The sequence below is a fragment of the Pelobates fuscus genome, chromosome 2, assembly GCF_036172605.1.
Source record: "Pelobates fuscus isolate aPelFus1 chromosome 2, aPelFus1.pri, whole genome shotgun sequence".
Classification (NCBI taxonomy): Eukaryota; Metazoa; Chordata; class Amphibia; order Anura; family Pelobatidae; genus Pelobates; species Pelobates fuscus.
Window position 1 is genome coordinate 124,127,142 of NC_086318.1, and position 15,542 is coordinate 124,142,683.

Sequence of the window (15,542 nt, forward strand, 5' to 3'; positions counted from 1 at the left end):
CTTTGCTGTATTTTGGTGACGCTAGTCCCTCTGAGTCCCGATCGGTGATCCAATAAAGAATCTCTTCCTTCCTGAAGAAACCTGTGTCCATCTCTCTGTGCTTGGCTTCCGTCAGTTTCTCCGGTATCAATATAACCTGTTTTTTTCAGCCTGCAGATTAAGGGAATTGTATCAGCCTGCTCTGCATGATCACACCGAAGAGATCTTTCAAGTGGACATGTATAAATCTGTCCGGCGTGCCCAATTAGCTTTTCCAGCATTCTTAGGGATAGGACACTGATTGGTTAGATCAGTGCACGCCTAGTGTGGGTGTGGAAAGCACATAATCTGCTTTTTCTCAGCCTCCAGAGTGAAGCAACTGTTTCATTAACAGCGGGAGATATTAAACGAGACAGTTGTTGCAAAGTGATGCATGTCGATTTAAATTATTAAATCAGACTTTATGGGAAAGGACTCCGGCATGGGTTTTCATGATTTGTGATCAGAACTGATAGGAAGGATAGGAACTTTCATTTAGCATTATCTTCCACTTTGCTCCTGCTCTGATACCAGACAACAGAGAAATTAATATCCCTGCCAAAGGGGGTTATGAGAAGAACTGTGTGAACTAATTTGTAAGAAAATACACAATAGAATGCATAATTCTGCAGAGGTAAATTAGCCTCTAAATTATTGCAGTTGAGTCAGTTTCTCACCATGCATTTTATGAAATGATAATTCTTAGCAGTCTCAATTAACCATATTCTGTTTGATCATTTACTGTCATGTCTACCCAGCTCTGGGTCAGTCGATGTGATCCATTCGATAGTAATACACACAATGCAGCAGAGCATCCCTCTTTTTATATATGCTGATGTATTAGTGGAAGTATTTTGAAAATTATTGCCAGGGGCATTATGGAATATTCCACTGTCTTATTTTTCCATATAAAAAAAGTCCAGTAAACATTGCTTTCCCTTAAATGAAATAAAAAAAAAAAAAAAAAAACTTAAAAAAAACTTTTTTATTTTTAAATTATTCAGCTAGCGGGAGTAACAGAAATCTGTATATGTGATAAATGCTCATCTTTGTTACAGCTTAGAGCAACACACTGCCTCTATGTAGGAATAATATTGCATAATAAATTACTGTAATTTATCTGCAAAACTTTGCTTATAGCTGTATTTGAGCATCAGTGATATAAATCACTCCTTATGTGTCTAATTCTTTGCTCTTTTAGGAGCTCAGTGAGATTTTTTTATCTTGCTGTTTTTTTTAATGTATTGTGGTCACCATCCAGTCAGGGAATTTAAATTTGACATATTTTAAGCCTATATTACTTTATATATATATATATATATATATATACTCAAAACACAAGAAAGTATGTGAACATATAATATGTATTGTGCTTGTTTATCTACTATTGAAAGAGCACTCTAAGCACCATAACCACTAACGTTTATTGTAGCAGTTATGGTGCTAACATTTCTCCACCGCTTCATCTCCAGTTCTGTGTCAAACCATTTCTGGTGCTTGCTTGGAATGTTTATATTGCAAGAGTTACACATTCACTTTAGCAAATATCAATTTTATCCTGATTTGGATTGCATTTACTGACTGAATGCATCAGTTTATGTGATGTTGGAATGGAGCAGGGAAGAGGGAGCTATTCCACCTGGAGCGTGTCTTTAATATTTGCCCTCTACACATTAGGGAAACAAAAAGTCATGGGAGTGCAGACCTCATTGACACTTTAGGACTCAAATCCAATTGGCAACGTTTTTATGTTTAAGGCCACAGTCCTGTATTTGTGGGAGGAGTTTGACCTATATAAACCAAATCTGCCATCTTACTTGGGCCGTTCCAGCTCAGGTCATCGCCACCCACCTCTCCCTCATATTTAATTTATTACATTTTTACTATTTATCTACTCTTTATCTTGGTGGGCCCTATTTATTTACAGGCCTACCACCTTTATCTACATACGATCTTTATGTTTCCGACTACAAATCAGAGTTTACTAAAATTCTGCAGTAGTTCCTGTGTGTAAAAAAACAAGTAGCAAGAGGTGAGAACGGACAACAGCTCAATTAGCCTGCCCTTTGGTGGGTCCCCGCTTAGATCTCAAGCTGGTTTTAGCTCATCTAATGCCATTACAGAGAGAACATATCTGAAGCATATTAGACTGGTCCCACCCATACGGGCAGCCCAGAACTGAAATGCCAGCAAGTTCCCTCTGCACGAGAGATACAGCAACTCCAGACAATTGTTTCAACCTTGTAAGGTATCATCAGTGAGGTACTGTCCTCTCCTGATCTCTCCCCATTCCTCTTGACTAGTGTCTCTGACTGCCTCTCTGCTATTTGTAACTGGATGGCTGCCCACTTCCTTAAACTCAACTTGAACAAAACTGAAATTCTGGTCTTTCCTCACTCAAGTGTTGCTACTCATGTGTCTGTCTCACTCCAAGTCAACGGTGCTACCATCAGCTCCACCACGCAGGCTCGCTGCCTAGGTGTTCTCTTTGACCCCGACCTCTCCTTCACGCCTTATGCTCAGTCTATCGCCAAATCCACTTCTTAGTGATCTTATGTGCTCCTAACTTGTGCCGTTACAGTCCATAATGAATGTGGTGGCGAGACTCATCTTCCTGTCCACACGCACCTCCCATGCCTCACCCTTCTGTCAGTCCCTATATTGGCATCCTGTAAGATATAGGGCGAAATATAAAATTCTGTTTTTTGCTTTCAGATCTCTACATAATACTACTCCCACCTGTCTATCCTCCCTAATTCACAAGTATGTCCCGTCTAGGCCCTTACACTCTGCTGAAGACTTACGTCTATCTTCTGTCCGTACTCCCACCTCTGATGCTTGCCTTTAAGACTTCTCGAGGGCTGCACCACTCTTGCAACTGTCATTAGTCTAATACTATTCTTACCTTTTGTGTCATTTTACCCCACTCCCTCAAGCATGTAAGTTTATTGAGCAGGGCCCACTATCCCTCTGTTCCTGTCTTTTCAAATTGTCTGGTTACAACTACATGTTTGTTCATCCACCCACTGAAAAGCGCTGTGGAATTTGTTGGTGCTATATAAATAATAACATAGTAATAATAATAATTAGCTAAAATCAGCTTGAGATCTGAGCGGGGAGACACCGAAGGGCAGGCTAATGGAGCTGTTGTCCGTTCTCACCTCTCTTACTACTTGTTTTTTCTCTCCTTAAATTTAAAGGGCAATCCAGACGTGGACCCCTTGCTCACAGTGCCTAGAGGGATATTGGCTCTACCTCACTGATGATACCTTACAAGGTTGAAACGATCGCTTGGGGTTGCTGGCATTTTGGATCTGGACTGCCCATACAGGTGGGACCAGTCTGTTATGCTTCAGATATGTTCTCTCTGTAATGGCACTAGATGAGCTAAAACCAGCTTGAGATCTGAGCAGGGACCCACCGAAGGGCAGGCTAATTGAGCTGTTGTCCGTTCTCACCTCTTTTGCTACTTGTTTTTTTTCGTTCCTGTGTGTGGCCTGAACACAGCCAAAAGATTGTTCTCTTAATCATGAATAAAACTCCTTCCTATTTGCACTACTCTGTGAAGCCTTTGGAATTCGATTTTAAATACTTCCATGGTGCTCCAGGAGTGGTAGCAGTCTCTATTGGGTTCCCAGAGTGCAACACTACCTTTGGAATTGGATACAGCCAATAGATAATCCTCCAGCAGTGGCTGCACATATTTCAGCAATTAGAGATCAGCAACTTTGAGCAATCCAGCCTAATGTGAACGACCCTCTATTGTGATTGTCATTGTGGCTGAGACACCAATTACCCTTGAATTACATGTTAATTGGAAGAACACTAATCCTGTCATAACATTGAGGACAGTAAGTAGCGCATAATGGATAATGACATCTCTGTGACAAGTGAATCTATTTTTATTTTGCATGAGTTCAGCTCTTGGCAGTTCTCTGCTGTGATTGTTACACATATGCATTGTTTATTATAATGGCTTTCATTATGTGGGTCAGTGGTGCAGGTGCCGTGTGTTCTATGGATCCACACAACAATCTACAATTCTACATTCGCTCATCTACAGTTTCAGTGATGTTTGGCCATCCAACAGACAGATTCAATGGCTACAGAGTTACAACTTGATTTTTTTTCAAATCCTTACTAAAAATAAATGATCGTTATTGTACATTATTGATAAGACACCAACACATTCCACCACACTGTCCATGAGTAAAAATTGTGCATGTAAAAAGACAATACATCTAATATACAATACAAAATTTGACATACACATAAGGTGGGGATCGTTTTCCCGTGGGATACTTACTATCTTTGAAACGCAATGCGCATGCCCTGTGGGTTTTATTAGCATTTTGTTTTCTTTTAAATATAGTTTCTATTGTTTTCTTTATTATCATAAAACATACACATCATAAATTAACAATAAATGATAAATTGCAATTTTTCTCTTTCATTTTGCCTTTAGCCTATTTTTTAAAAACACTTGCTTTAGGTTGACCGCTGATTTTTATTTATTTATTTATTTTATTTATATATTTCTGTTAAAACACCACAGTGGCAAAAATATTTTATAAGCTGCAATTTGTCTTTGAAATAATTCAATGCAAAAATATTCATTAAATAATACATTTTTGAATCCACTAGAATATTAATCATTTTACTACACTCTGGGCTTTCATATACCCACAAAATAAATTCATAAAAATTACTTCCTTGGATCCTGTAAGATGATCATGTATAAAAGGTTTCCGAGGGAAAGAGCAATTTAATTATCTTGGGCCTCTTTTTTCTTAGAGAAGAATGATTATATTCAATATTTGCTCATGGATTTTATTTCGAGTGAATTATTAAACTAAGTTTCTTTGTCTGATGGAAAGGTTTTGAAATTAATACTACAGTGAGCTTTTCTCTTTAACAGACCATTTTCTAGTGGGTTCGTGCATGAATGTTCATTGCAGTCAAACGTAGCTCAATGTTTTGTGTTATGGTCTAGCTAAGCAATTTATTCTCTGTTTATTACAGATTGGGATACACTAAAATGAAATGTAAGCATATATAATGTTTTATTGCTCAGTCCTGAAGATATGACTATTTTTTTTTATTGTGTGTTACCATATCTTGTTTTTGAACATACACATTTTACGAGAGAGGGCTAACAGTGCTATGTCTTGCTAACCTCATAATGTACAAAGATACCAGTTAACTATGGAAATACTCTAGGCCCCTAAAGCATTTTAGCTTGCTGAAATGCTTTATGTGTGAAAAGTGTGTCCTCTTTTTCTGTTTCACAAAAAACAACAGATTTCACTTGAAATTGGCCCTTAACTAACCTGGTTACACCCCCCTGGCTGTCATCAGACAACATGTTCTGTTACTTCCTGGTTTGGTTAGCTCAGTGGAGCAAAACTTAAGAGGCAGAAATTGCTCAGAGCACCTGCCTTGCAAAGACTTCTCACTGAGCTGCATTTGGAAGCTTGTGATTGGACAGTCACAGAATGCTGGGCTGGGTTATAGGGGAAGACTTGCAAAGGCTTTAGAAAATAAATCTGTGTAGAATATTACAATCTGCAGCTTGCGAAAGCTGCTTTGAGATATACTACAATGAAAAAATACACAATTAAAGGCATGCATGTTTTCATTGTGAGTGTATTTACTAAACAGGGATTTTTGTTTGCATTTGGGCAGTGGTGTATCCCTTTAAGCTGAGTTTGTTTTCAACTCACCTCAGCTTGTTGTCCAGTGAAAAATATTTTTATATTTCATGTTTTTGCAAGTGGAACACTGACCATGCATGTTGAGCCTCATAAGGAACTGTAACGGCACCCCCAGGCATAAAGAGGGCTTGAAGGCCGTTTAGGAGATATTCCCCTTCCGGAGAAACAGGCACAGCTACTGCAGAACACCAAACTCCCGAACTGGATACAAGGGAATGCTCCAAATTCCCGAACTGCATACAAAATAGCACTCCAAACTCCCGAACTGGAACCTCACGAATAGCTGCTAGCAGACGAACAGGAAAAGCACCCAAGTGGCTTACACTCCTGGCAATCAGTCTCTAACAGCATACAGTAAATCCCCCCCAAAGACAAGACAGAGCTCCGTGTTGTGGGTCAAGCAGTGGTCTGTTTTATTCAGGGCTACCTGCCCAGTATTTATGCAAGTCTTCCACCTGGTGGACACTCCCCTAGGGGACCAGATGGAAGACTGTAACACAGACAGACATGTATCACATTCAGACACACAGAAGTAAAACATCCCCACAATGCATCCTAATTTCCCTCCCTCTATCCTGGAGATAATTGGGAAGTAATCCAGTTATCTCCCAGGACAGAGGCAAAACTCCATTATACACGTGGGGACACAAAGACAGCAAAACACTTTAAAATATGCATAGTTAAATTTTATACCTAAAATACAGACATGTCACATATCCCCAGATAGCTGGGATCTGAGAGCACATAACTACCGAATAGCGCTCAGATCCTATACATACAGTTCAATTGCTATGGAACCAAAGTCTTTAATTACATGAATAGGCTCCATGGCATAGCTATCTGGGTTAAAACAGTCGCATAGAAAAAGTCCCGATTAATCCAGCGTTCAGCTAAACCGCCACGAATAGAAGCAAGGAGGCTGACGGCTCAGCGGTGTTCGCGCAAATAAGTGTCCGTTTCCAGTTCCACAGTTTGGGAGCTGAAATGGCCGCCGCCACGTGTTCGGCAAACGAACAAAGGCCAACCAGTATTCGTCAATTAAGCGGTTAACTGCAGCTTCTGGGAGGTAAATTGCCGACACACTCCAGCTCCCAGGTGGTCCAGTCATTTGTGCGTTAGTTTGGTAGATTGAATCTACCGACCGCCGGGCAGAAAGGCACGAACAAGCCTTTTTAACATGGGGCCATAGTCCAGAGGCAACAGGCGGGCAACCAGGCTCCTCCAATGCAATGTGGCGAGATTGGTCTCGTCACATGCACCTTATCAGCATTCGCATCGTATACTGTGACCAGAAACTGATACAATTGTATTGTGTAAATGAAAGAGATTGCTGAAATAGATGTGCATATAGTAGACCTGTCAAATCTGGCCCTCTGATACTCACCTCTGGAAACTCTTCTTAACTTGGTCACACACAGCCCAAATAAATTCCCATCTGCAATTGTATTACAAGTACTATTCATAAAGGTTTTATGATTAATAGTTTATGTCATGCTAATGTACTTTTCCCAAAACAGCTATGTTACCTATAGGGAATATGTTGAAGTAGAATTGACTAAAATAAATATTACAAAGGTAAACAGTTTTCTACACTATAAGTTAAAGTAATTATCCAACCCTTTTTTCACACAATATATTTTTTAATTAACAATGCCCTCTAGGTCATTGCTATTACGTCCCCAGGCTCCCAAACCCTGTAAAAAGATTTGAAGCTCACAACGCGGATCTCCACTCCGTCTCCCAACGTCAGCTCTGCCAATGCACGGTCCGATCATAGAGCATAGAGCAGCCTGTAATTGGACTGTTTTGCTGGCCCAAAGTGCATGTGTGCAATGGGAGCCGTCAAGTTGCAGTTGCACAACATCTGGAGATCTACTGTTTGCCCCCAGCCCTAGTATTTCTAAAATCTTTTGGGTTTGCATGTTGTCCCACAATTTACTGCTTGTGCACATGGACCCCTCATGGGTTAAGTGGTAGAGACCAAATTAAAAGCTGGATATAAGATATAAGACTGCTGAATAACTCCAGTCTTATTATATCTTCTCTCCAGCTTTTTCACCATTCCACAGGCATCCCAAGGGTCCCTATTTACGAGGGACAGTCCTTATTGTATGCCAAAATCCCTTTGTCCCTCTTTTCTATCCTAAAGTCCCTAATTTTCTAGGAGTTTTAAATTGTTGTGTCTGAGTGCATAGCAGAGCACCACAACAATAATACTCACAGTTATGTGTCTTTAAATGACAATAAATGTGTTTAAAAATCAGTCTGTGTAAATAAGATACATTTTAGTTGCATAAATTGTTATTAGTAAGTCACCTAAAAGAACAGCCCTGCCCCTGGCCACACGCCCAATCACACCCTAAAATAAGTGTCCCTCTTTGTCCATTTGAAATGTTGAGAGGTATCATATAATAAAATTAATTCTGCAAATTCATTCATTAAACTCTTCAGAACAACAAATTGTCTCACGTGCAGTGTTTTGGAAATTATGCTGCCACCCCCATCCGTTAAGCACTTTTAATTTCGAAATCCTTACAAACCCCTACCTCTTAGCTCTTTATCCTCCCGGGTTATCAATTCAGCTGTGTCTGAGCCTCCTGTATTCATTATTTTTTTTATCTCATAATATCCCAGATTTCTTCATCTCTTTTATCTCCTTCAAGGTTATCTCCATTATGCGTAGTGGCTCTAAATGTTTATCTGGTGTTCCTCAATCTTTCCTATAACACGACATGGTCAGTTCTGCCAGGAAATGTTTCAGAACAAGGATCTCAGAAAAAACTAAAGAAGTTAAATAAAAGAGACTGCAACTAACTCATGGCCACTTATCTCTCACAAGTCATAAGCACCATCACTCCCAACTCACCCCCACTTATTATCTGTGTCCACATTTGTCAGTTCAATCTTCAAGGTATGGTACTATTTGTTCCTCTGCCATTGGCTGCCTGCACACAGATGTTTCTAACTGCAGTAACTAATTTGCCAAATTTGCTGCAGCTATGTGTGTCATTTTCATACGAGAAATCAGAGGAGGATGCTATACTTCCTCCTTCGGCTGTCCAAATATTTTTAAGGTGTGCACTGTCATTTCTTTACTTCACTCACAGTGTCTGTGAATATCCTGAACTGCGGCTGCCTGCTGCCTGCTGTATGTTTGCAAGATTAGGGGTGATCACAGTGTGTAGCTCAAATTGTCAGTAAGCCTGTGTACAGCTCACTGGTGGATCCAGGGGGGGGGCAACGGGGCAATTGCCCCCCCCCCCCGAGATTCTCCCCTGCTGGCTAGTGCAAGTGCCAGCCCTGCAATGTGCCTGCGGACCGGGGAGGGAGATCTCCCTCCCCGGTCCGCAGGCACTATGCTGGCAGCCGGCGGGGGGAGGGAGTGAGAGAGGACCCGGGAGCTCTGCCCGCAGCTCCGCCGGGCCCTCCTCTCGCGAGCATGGAGCGTTGCTACGGTTACCATGGCAACGCTACAAATCTCGCGAGAGTGAACTCTAGCATACATACACTATACACACTGCCCCACAAACACTGCCCCCCATACACACACTACACACACTGCCCCACAAACACTGCCCCCCATACATACACTATACACACTGCCCCACAAACACTGCCCCCCATACATACACTATACACACTGCCCCACAAACACTGCCCCCCATACACACACTACACACACTGCCCCACAAACACTGCCCCCCATACATACACTATACACACTGCCCCCCATACATACACTGTACACACTGCCCCACAAACACTGCCCCCATACATACACTGTACACACTGCCCCACAAACACTGCCCCCCATACATACACTATACACACTGGCCCACAAACAAACACTGCCCCCCCCATACATACACTATACACACTGCCCCACAAACAAACACTGCCCCCCCATACATACACTATACACACTGCCCCACAAACACTGCCCCCCATACATACACTATACACACTGCCCCACAAACAAACACTGCCCCCCCATACATACACTATACACACTGCCCCACAAACATTGCCCCCCCATACATTCACTATACACACTGCCCCACAAACACTGCCCCCCATACATACACTATACACACTCCCCCACAAACACTGCCCCCTATACATACACTATACACACTGCCCCACAAACACTGCCCCCCATACATACACTATACACACTGCCCTACACACACACTACTCATACTGCCCCACAAACACAGCCCCCATTCACACGCTGCCTCACAAACACTGCCCCCATACACACACTACACACACTGCCCCCCACACACACTACACACACTGTCCCACAAACACTGCCCCCCAATACACACACTGTCCCACAAACACTGCCCCCATACACACAATGCCCCACAAACACTGCCCCCATACACACACTGCCCCAAACACACACACGCTGCCACCCTCACATACACACGCTGCCCCACACATACACTGCAACCCTGACATACACTTCCGCCCTCACGCACTCGCGCACACACACTTCACCACTCACACACACTGCACCTTTCACACACACTTCACCCCTAACACATACCACTGCTCCTATGCCCTATATCCCAGCAGACCCCAGGTAAGTTGTCAAACTGTTCTTAAACGGTTTGACTACTTACTCTGGGATGGGATCCTGGCACTACTGGCGCCATAACTACTACACTGAGCTGTAGTGGTTATTGTGCCTGGATTATTATTCATTTAAATAATCTACAAGTGCCCCTCCCGAGATCAGGCTCTGGATCCGCCACTGGTACAGCTCCAGTGTCAGTAAACCTGTGTACAGGTCCAGTGTCAGTAAACCGTGTACAGCTCCAGTGTCAGTAAGCCGTGTACAGCTCCAGTGTCAGTAAACCTGTGTACAGGTCCAGTGTCAGTAAACCGTGTACAGCTCCAGTGTCAGTAAGCCGTGTACAGCTCCAGTGTCAGTGAACCTGTGTACAGCTCCAGTGTCAGTAAGCCGTGTACAGCTCCAGTGTCAGTAAACCGTGTACAGCTCCAGTGTCAGTAAGCCGTGTACAGCTCCAGTGTCAGTGAACCTGTGTACAGCTCCAGTGTCAGTAAACCGTGTACAGCTCCAGTGTCAGTAAGCCGTGTACAGCTCCAGTGTCAGTAAACCTGTGTACAGCTCCAGTGTCAGTAAGCCGTGTACAGCTCCAGTGTCAGTGAACCTGTGTACAGCTCCAGTGTCAGTAAGCCGTGTACAGCTCCAGTGTCAGTGAACCTGTGTACAGCTCCAGTGTCAGTGAACCTGTGTACAGCTCCAGTGTCAGTAAGCCGTGTACAGCTCCAGTGTCAGTAAGCCGTGTACAGCTCCAGTGTCAGTGAGACAATAGTAATTGCTGTGCAGCTGCATCAGAATATGCATGAATTTAATTCACCTAATCTGATACAATTACTGCCAAGTGCTAAACTATATATCCCATAAACTCGTGCTGGATAGAGCTGTATGCAGTAGATTCATACTTTATTGAACGGAATGATAGCCTCCTGATTGGATCAGTCTTTTCCTGGTTTGGATAAAACTCTCTGCAAAATGCTGAAACTGTAATGCTGTAAATGCAGCATCTTTAAAGACTGAGATCTGTCTTTGTTTTTATTTTTTTGGCATACTTTTAATGCATAATCTATAAAATGTGTGACAAATTAGGGTCACTTCCAGTGCCCCTTTAATTATGCACATTGGTGAAATAGGCCGGAAGCTCATGCATAATAAACGGACATTATCATGAAATTACCTATAAACACATAAGAGAAGCAAAATGTGAAAACTCTCACAATATCAAGGGATTAGCCTAAGCGTAGTCTTGAAGAGAGTTAAGTACATTCCTGAATAATGTACAGTCATTTTTCAGAGCATAGTAGAGTGTTTCAGAGCAAGATTCCATTCTACTAAGAAAACCCAGTCATTTAATTTTAATGCCTTGCCATAAAAATTAGGATTTATTCTAAACTATCTCTATATGGGTTCACAAACCCTGACTATAACAAGAACCATAAGAGGGATGAATGACATTTGTCAGCAGGAGATGCAACTTGTCACATGGTCAGCTGGGAGCTAAATAATCACAGAGCTTGGAAAGAGGACATGTAAATCAAGTGACCCAAACCCACTTATCTCTCCTTACTTTGATCTAAATGGAGACTAACATCACCGATCATAAAGTTTGCATAATTTTATACAATTAATTTACATACACATCACTGTATCACTGCTTTGTGGGATCTTTATTCTCCTGGAGTAACGATAGAGATACACAAGCAGGTAAATAGAATTTTGGTACAAACGCAAGAACACCAGAAAAAAAAGTGCTCTAGTAAATGGTCAGAGTCTATTAAATACACTGTACTTGTTGGTAATGTCAATGGAGAAACATGACTGAGCAGAGGTCCTTTATATAGACCCCACTATTGCCACATTGTTAATAAAGTTATCATGAATTGATTGCTGACCAAGTAAAAAAAGATGTCTTAACTGGGTAGAATACTATTCTTTAGCATGAATGTAGTTTTTAAGCTAATGCACTGTATAAGAGTCATACTATTGTCTTGGTGATGGCATATATAACAAACATTTCTGTTACAATTTGCAGAGATAAAAACGGATAATATCAAACTGGTGATTCCTGACTGTTTTTAAGTGTCTTCTAAAATATATAGGACCATTCTATTTACACTGTGTTGTTTTTCTTCTTCCCATAGCCCTGAGCACCATCATGGCCACCATATGGTTTCCAGTATCCACTCACAAGGAGACCACCATTGTGACTTTCGGATATTCTCTGTACGCAGGATGGATCGGAGCAGCGTTTTGTCTTTTTGGAGGTATAGTGATAGTGTGTTGTACGGGAGAATCTCAAGCATTCATGGAGAACCGCTTCTACTACTCTTCTCAAGGTTCTGGATCACCTACCCACGCCAAGAGTGCTAATGTGTAGGAATCCAAGGACCGAATGTTCTTACACCGTCTTGAGCCTTTGTTCTACTATTTCTGATGGACCAACATGACTTATGTGCCTCTCATTCTATCTGTGTATGCTGTTCGAGAACAAAGTAGCTATACTACGGAGTGTATAAACAGTCTAAGAAATGGTTTACAGCGACACATCTACATGCCAAATGTATTTAATTGGTGCTTCTCAACTGATACTTGGAACCGATAAAATCTTATTTAACTAATTCACTACCACAGAGTACAGCAGCACATCTGAATAAATGTATGTCGTTCTGACAGGGGCAGTGTTTTAAAGCATCTTTTACCTTTACAGAATTTGCATTGTATGTGAAATTACGTGTATTGTCCTCTCTAAACTGACACAAAAGAACTATAACCGCCACAACAAGCTCAAGTAATTATGGTGCCTTTTATTGGGACATTGTGTGCCCAGTGGATCTTCTATGCATTTCAACGTGTTGTAGAAAGTTAATGCAAATTATGGTTTGTTTTTGTCCGATTCGTGTTTGTCCTTGATACTAACTAAAACAATGCCTTTTCCTCTCATTTCATACACAAATAAAGGCAATGCAGTCTGACTGTATTTAACACAATAGCAGAGTTTGAGGCCAAAACATAAACAAGCACTTGGCTGTACACTGCGAAAACAATACCAGTATTATTTAAGTCCAAAGATTCAAAGTGGAAAAGACAATATTTAATTCAATCCCGCGGTTACATAACACCATTCATTATTGGGAGCATGAGCATTAAGAATTGTTACTTCCCTTATGGAAAGAGGTAACAATTGCTCATCAGTTGAACCCTGTATTAGAGTTTTATCTGTGTTTTAGTAATGCTTGGTTTGTGACTTCTCCTATCTGCTTGCACATTCAGACAAAAAACACATTTGTTATTATTTACTGAACACATTACGAATTTTCATGCTGTTGGACAGTACATGAAAACGGCTCCCCTGCAATGCGTAAAAATCCATATGCTATGGAAGGGAAATCAGTCAATCAAGAAAGGAAGTGTGGATTATTGAACTGATTTCCATTTTGCATATGTTGATTGTTGTGCACTATAGGGCACAATTTGTATTCACTACCCAACAGCACAAATGATATGTATGGAGAAACATCCATTGGCCCTAGTGGCCCCAGGCGTAAGATCAGTTACATGGGAAAATGATATCTTAATAGATTGGTATATTTTAACGTGACCTTCACTATTCATTTTCAGATGGAATAGTCTATTTAATGCATATGCCAATTATTTATCGATAACTAGCACGACAGCTGTTTCATATATAATTTTTTAGACATTTTTTTCATGACTCATTTTATCATACAACTGTGGACCTACGTTCCTGTTAACTCGGGATGCAGTAATACTCGTCAAACGCAAATGATTTAAGTAGAAAAGTTTTTATCACTGCCATGTGCTATACAGATTGAAAAATTGTAATTTAAATTTAACTGGAAGCATTCTTCAAGAGCTACCATTTATGAGCCAAGCACAGAGTTAGCCAAGCTGTATAACTCCAGATGTTCCTCAAATACAAATGATACATCTGGGTACTACACAGAGAAATGGTAGACGCAGAGGATTTGAAACATACCTCTCATTTTGTGAATACTCACAGCCCCTAATTTTAGATTTTCATTTTGTAAATTCCTGATTTTTTTAAAGCACAAATTGAGGTTACAAACATAAACACTGCATTATGTGTGATTTATAAAAAGAATGTACTTTTTTTAAAAACAGTTTTTGTATGCAGAAAGTTTATAAATGGATATATTACTGGTTTCATTGTGGATTTTTCATTCGACAGTTAGTTTTGATGACTAGGGTAACTGAGCTGTGAAATGTAAGCCAACACACAGAAGTTGGAAAATCAATATATACCTTAGCTGATTAAGAGAAAATTAGTTCACACACCAACACAACTATTTGTTTGATGCGGTGTTTCTCAACCCAGTCATCAAAACAGCCCAAGCCTATTTCTGTTAACTCTTTTAACACTTACCTCTTTCCAGCCCCGAGGTCCCATGGTACTGGCTCTGTCCCTCCTACTGGAACTTCACGCCTTTGAGGGAACCTAATGTATGTTTATAGAGCTTCCCCATAGGAAAGTATTGACTCAATGTTTAAAGCTGCAAAGCGTGAGGACGTCCAGCAATGCTTCACAGAGTCAAACTCCATTAGAAGCAGCAGGCGCCAAGAAGACAGCTGGTAGAGGTTGTCTTAACCCTGCAATATAAACATTGCAGTTGCTCTACAGTTAAGGGGACAGGAGAACTTCACCCAGACCATGTCATAAAGATCAAGTGGCCTGTGTGCCTATAGTGTCCCTTTACAGGTATAGTCAACATGTAGCAGACTCCCATGATGCTTTGACTGCATTTAAGAATTGAGTTCCATAGAATCCGGATGTATGGTTTCCAGAGAACCCATGTTTTCCTGGACACATGTAATTTCTTCTGATGGGCAGTGAATGATAAGTGCCGCCCTGTTCATAACATTTATCATTCAGAAATAAAATCTATTAACTATATAAGGTTGTCCTTTGGTGTTCCTCTACATACAGTAGGACAGCCTATCAAATTCACAGCCCTTTGGCATGATGTAGTTATATATGTTCAGGGAAATTAAGATGAATCCTGCAGCCCTCTTGGAGGGCCATCCCGAATATAGGAGATCTACCAGTACTTTTGAATATTCGGATGTTTTCATGGTGTAAATAAAACAGTAATGAGAATTCCAGAAAATATACTAATTGCTAATTACACCTTTTGGAGTAACTTCATGTGTCTAAATTTTTATGAGTATAACATTCCAAATGTTGTTTTTAACATGTATGA

General features: G+C 40.9%; 1 protein-coding gene across 1 annotated transcript in view; it reads left to right on the top strand.

Annotated features, from left to right (window-relative positions):
* CLDN11 (claudin 11) overlaps positions 1-14,824 on the top strand; it is a 55,696-nt gene extending 40,872 nt beyond the window's left edge. The window contains exon 3 of the mRNA XM_063442659.1: positions 12,444-14,824. Within this exon, the coding sequence (XP_063298729.1) occupies positions 12,444-12,679 (236 nt within the window). The 3' untranslated portion in view covers positions 12,680-14,824. The remainder of the gene's footprint in view (positions 1-12,443) is intronic.
* Positions 14,825-15,542: the final 718 nt, after the last annotated feature.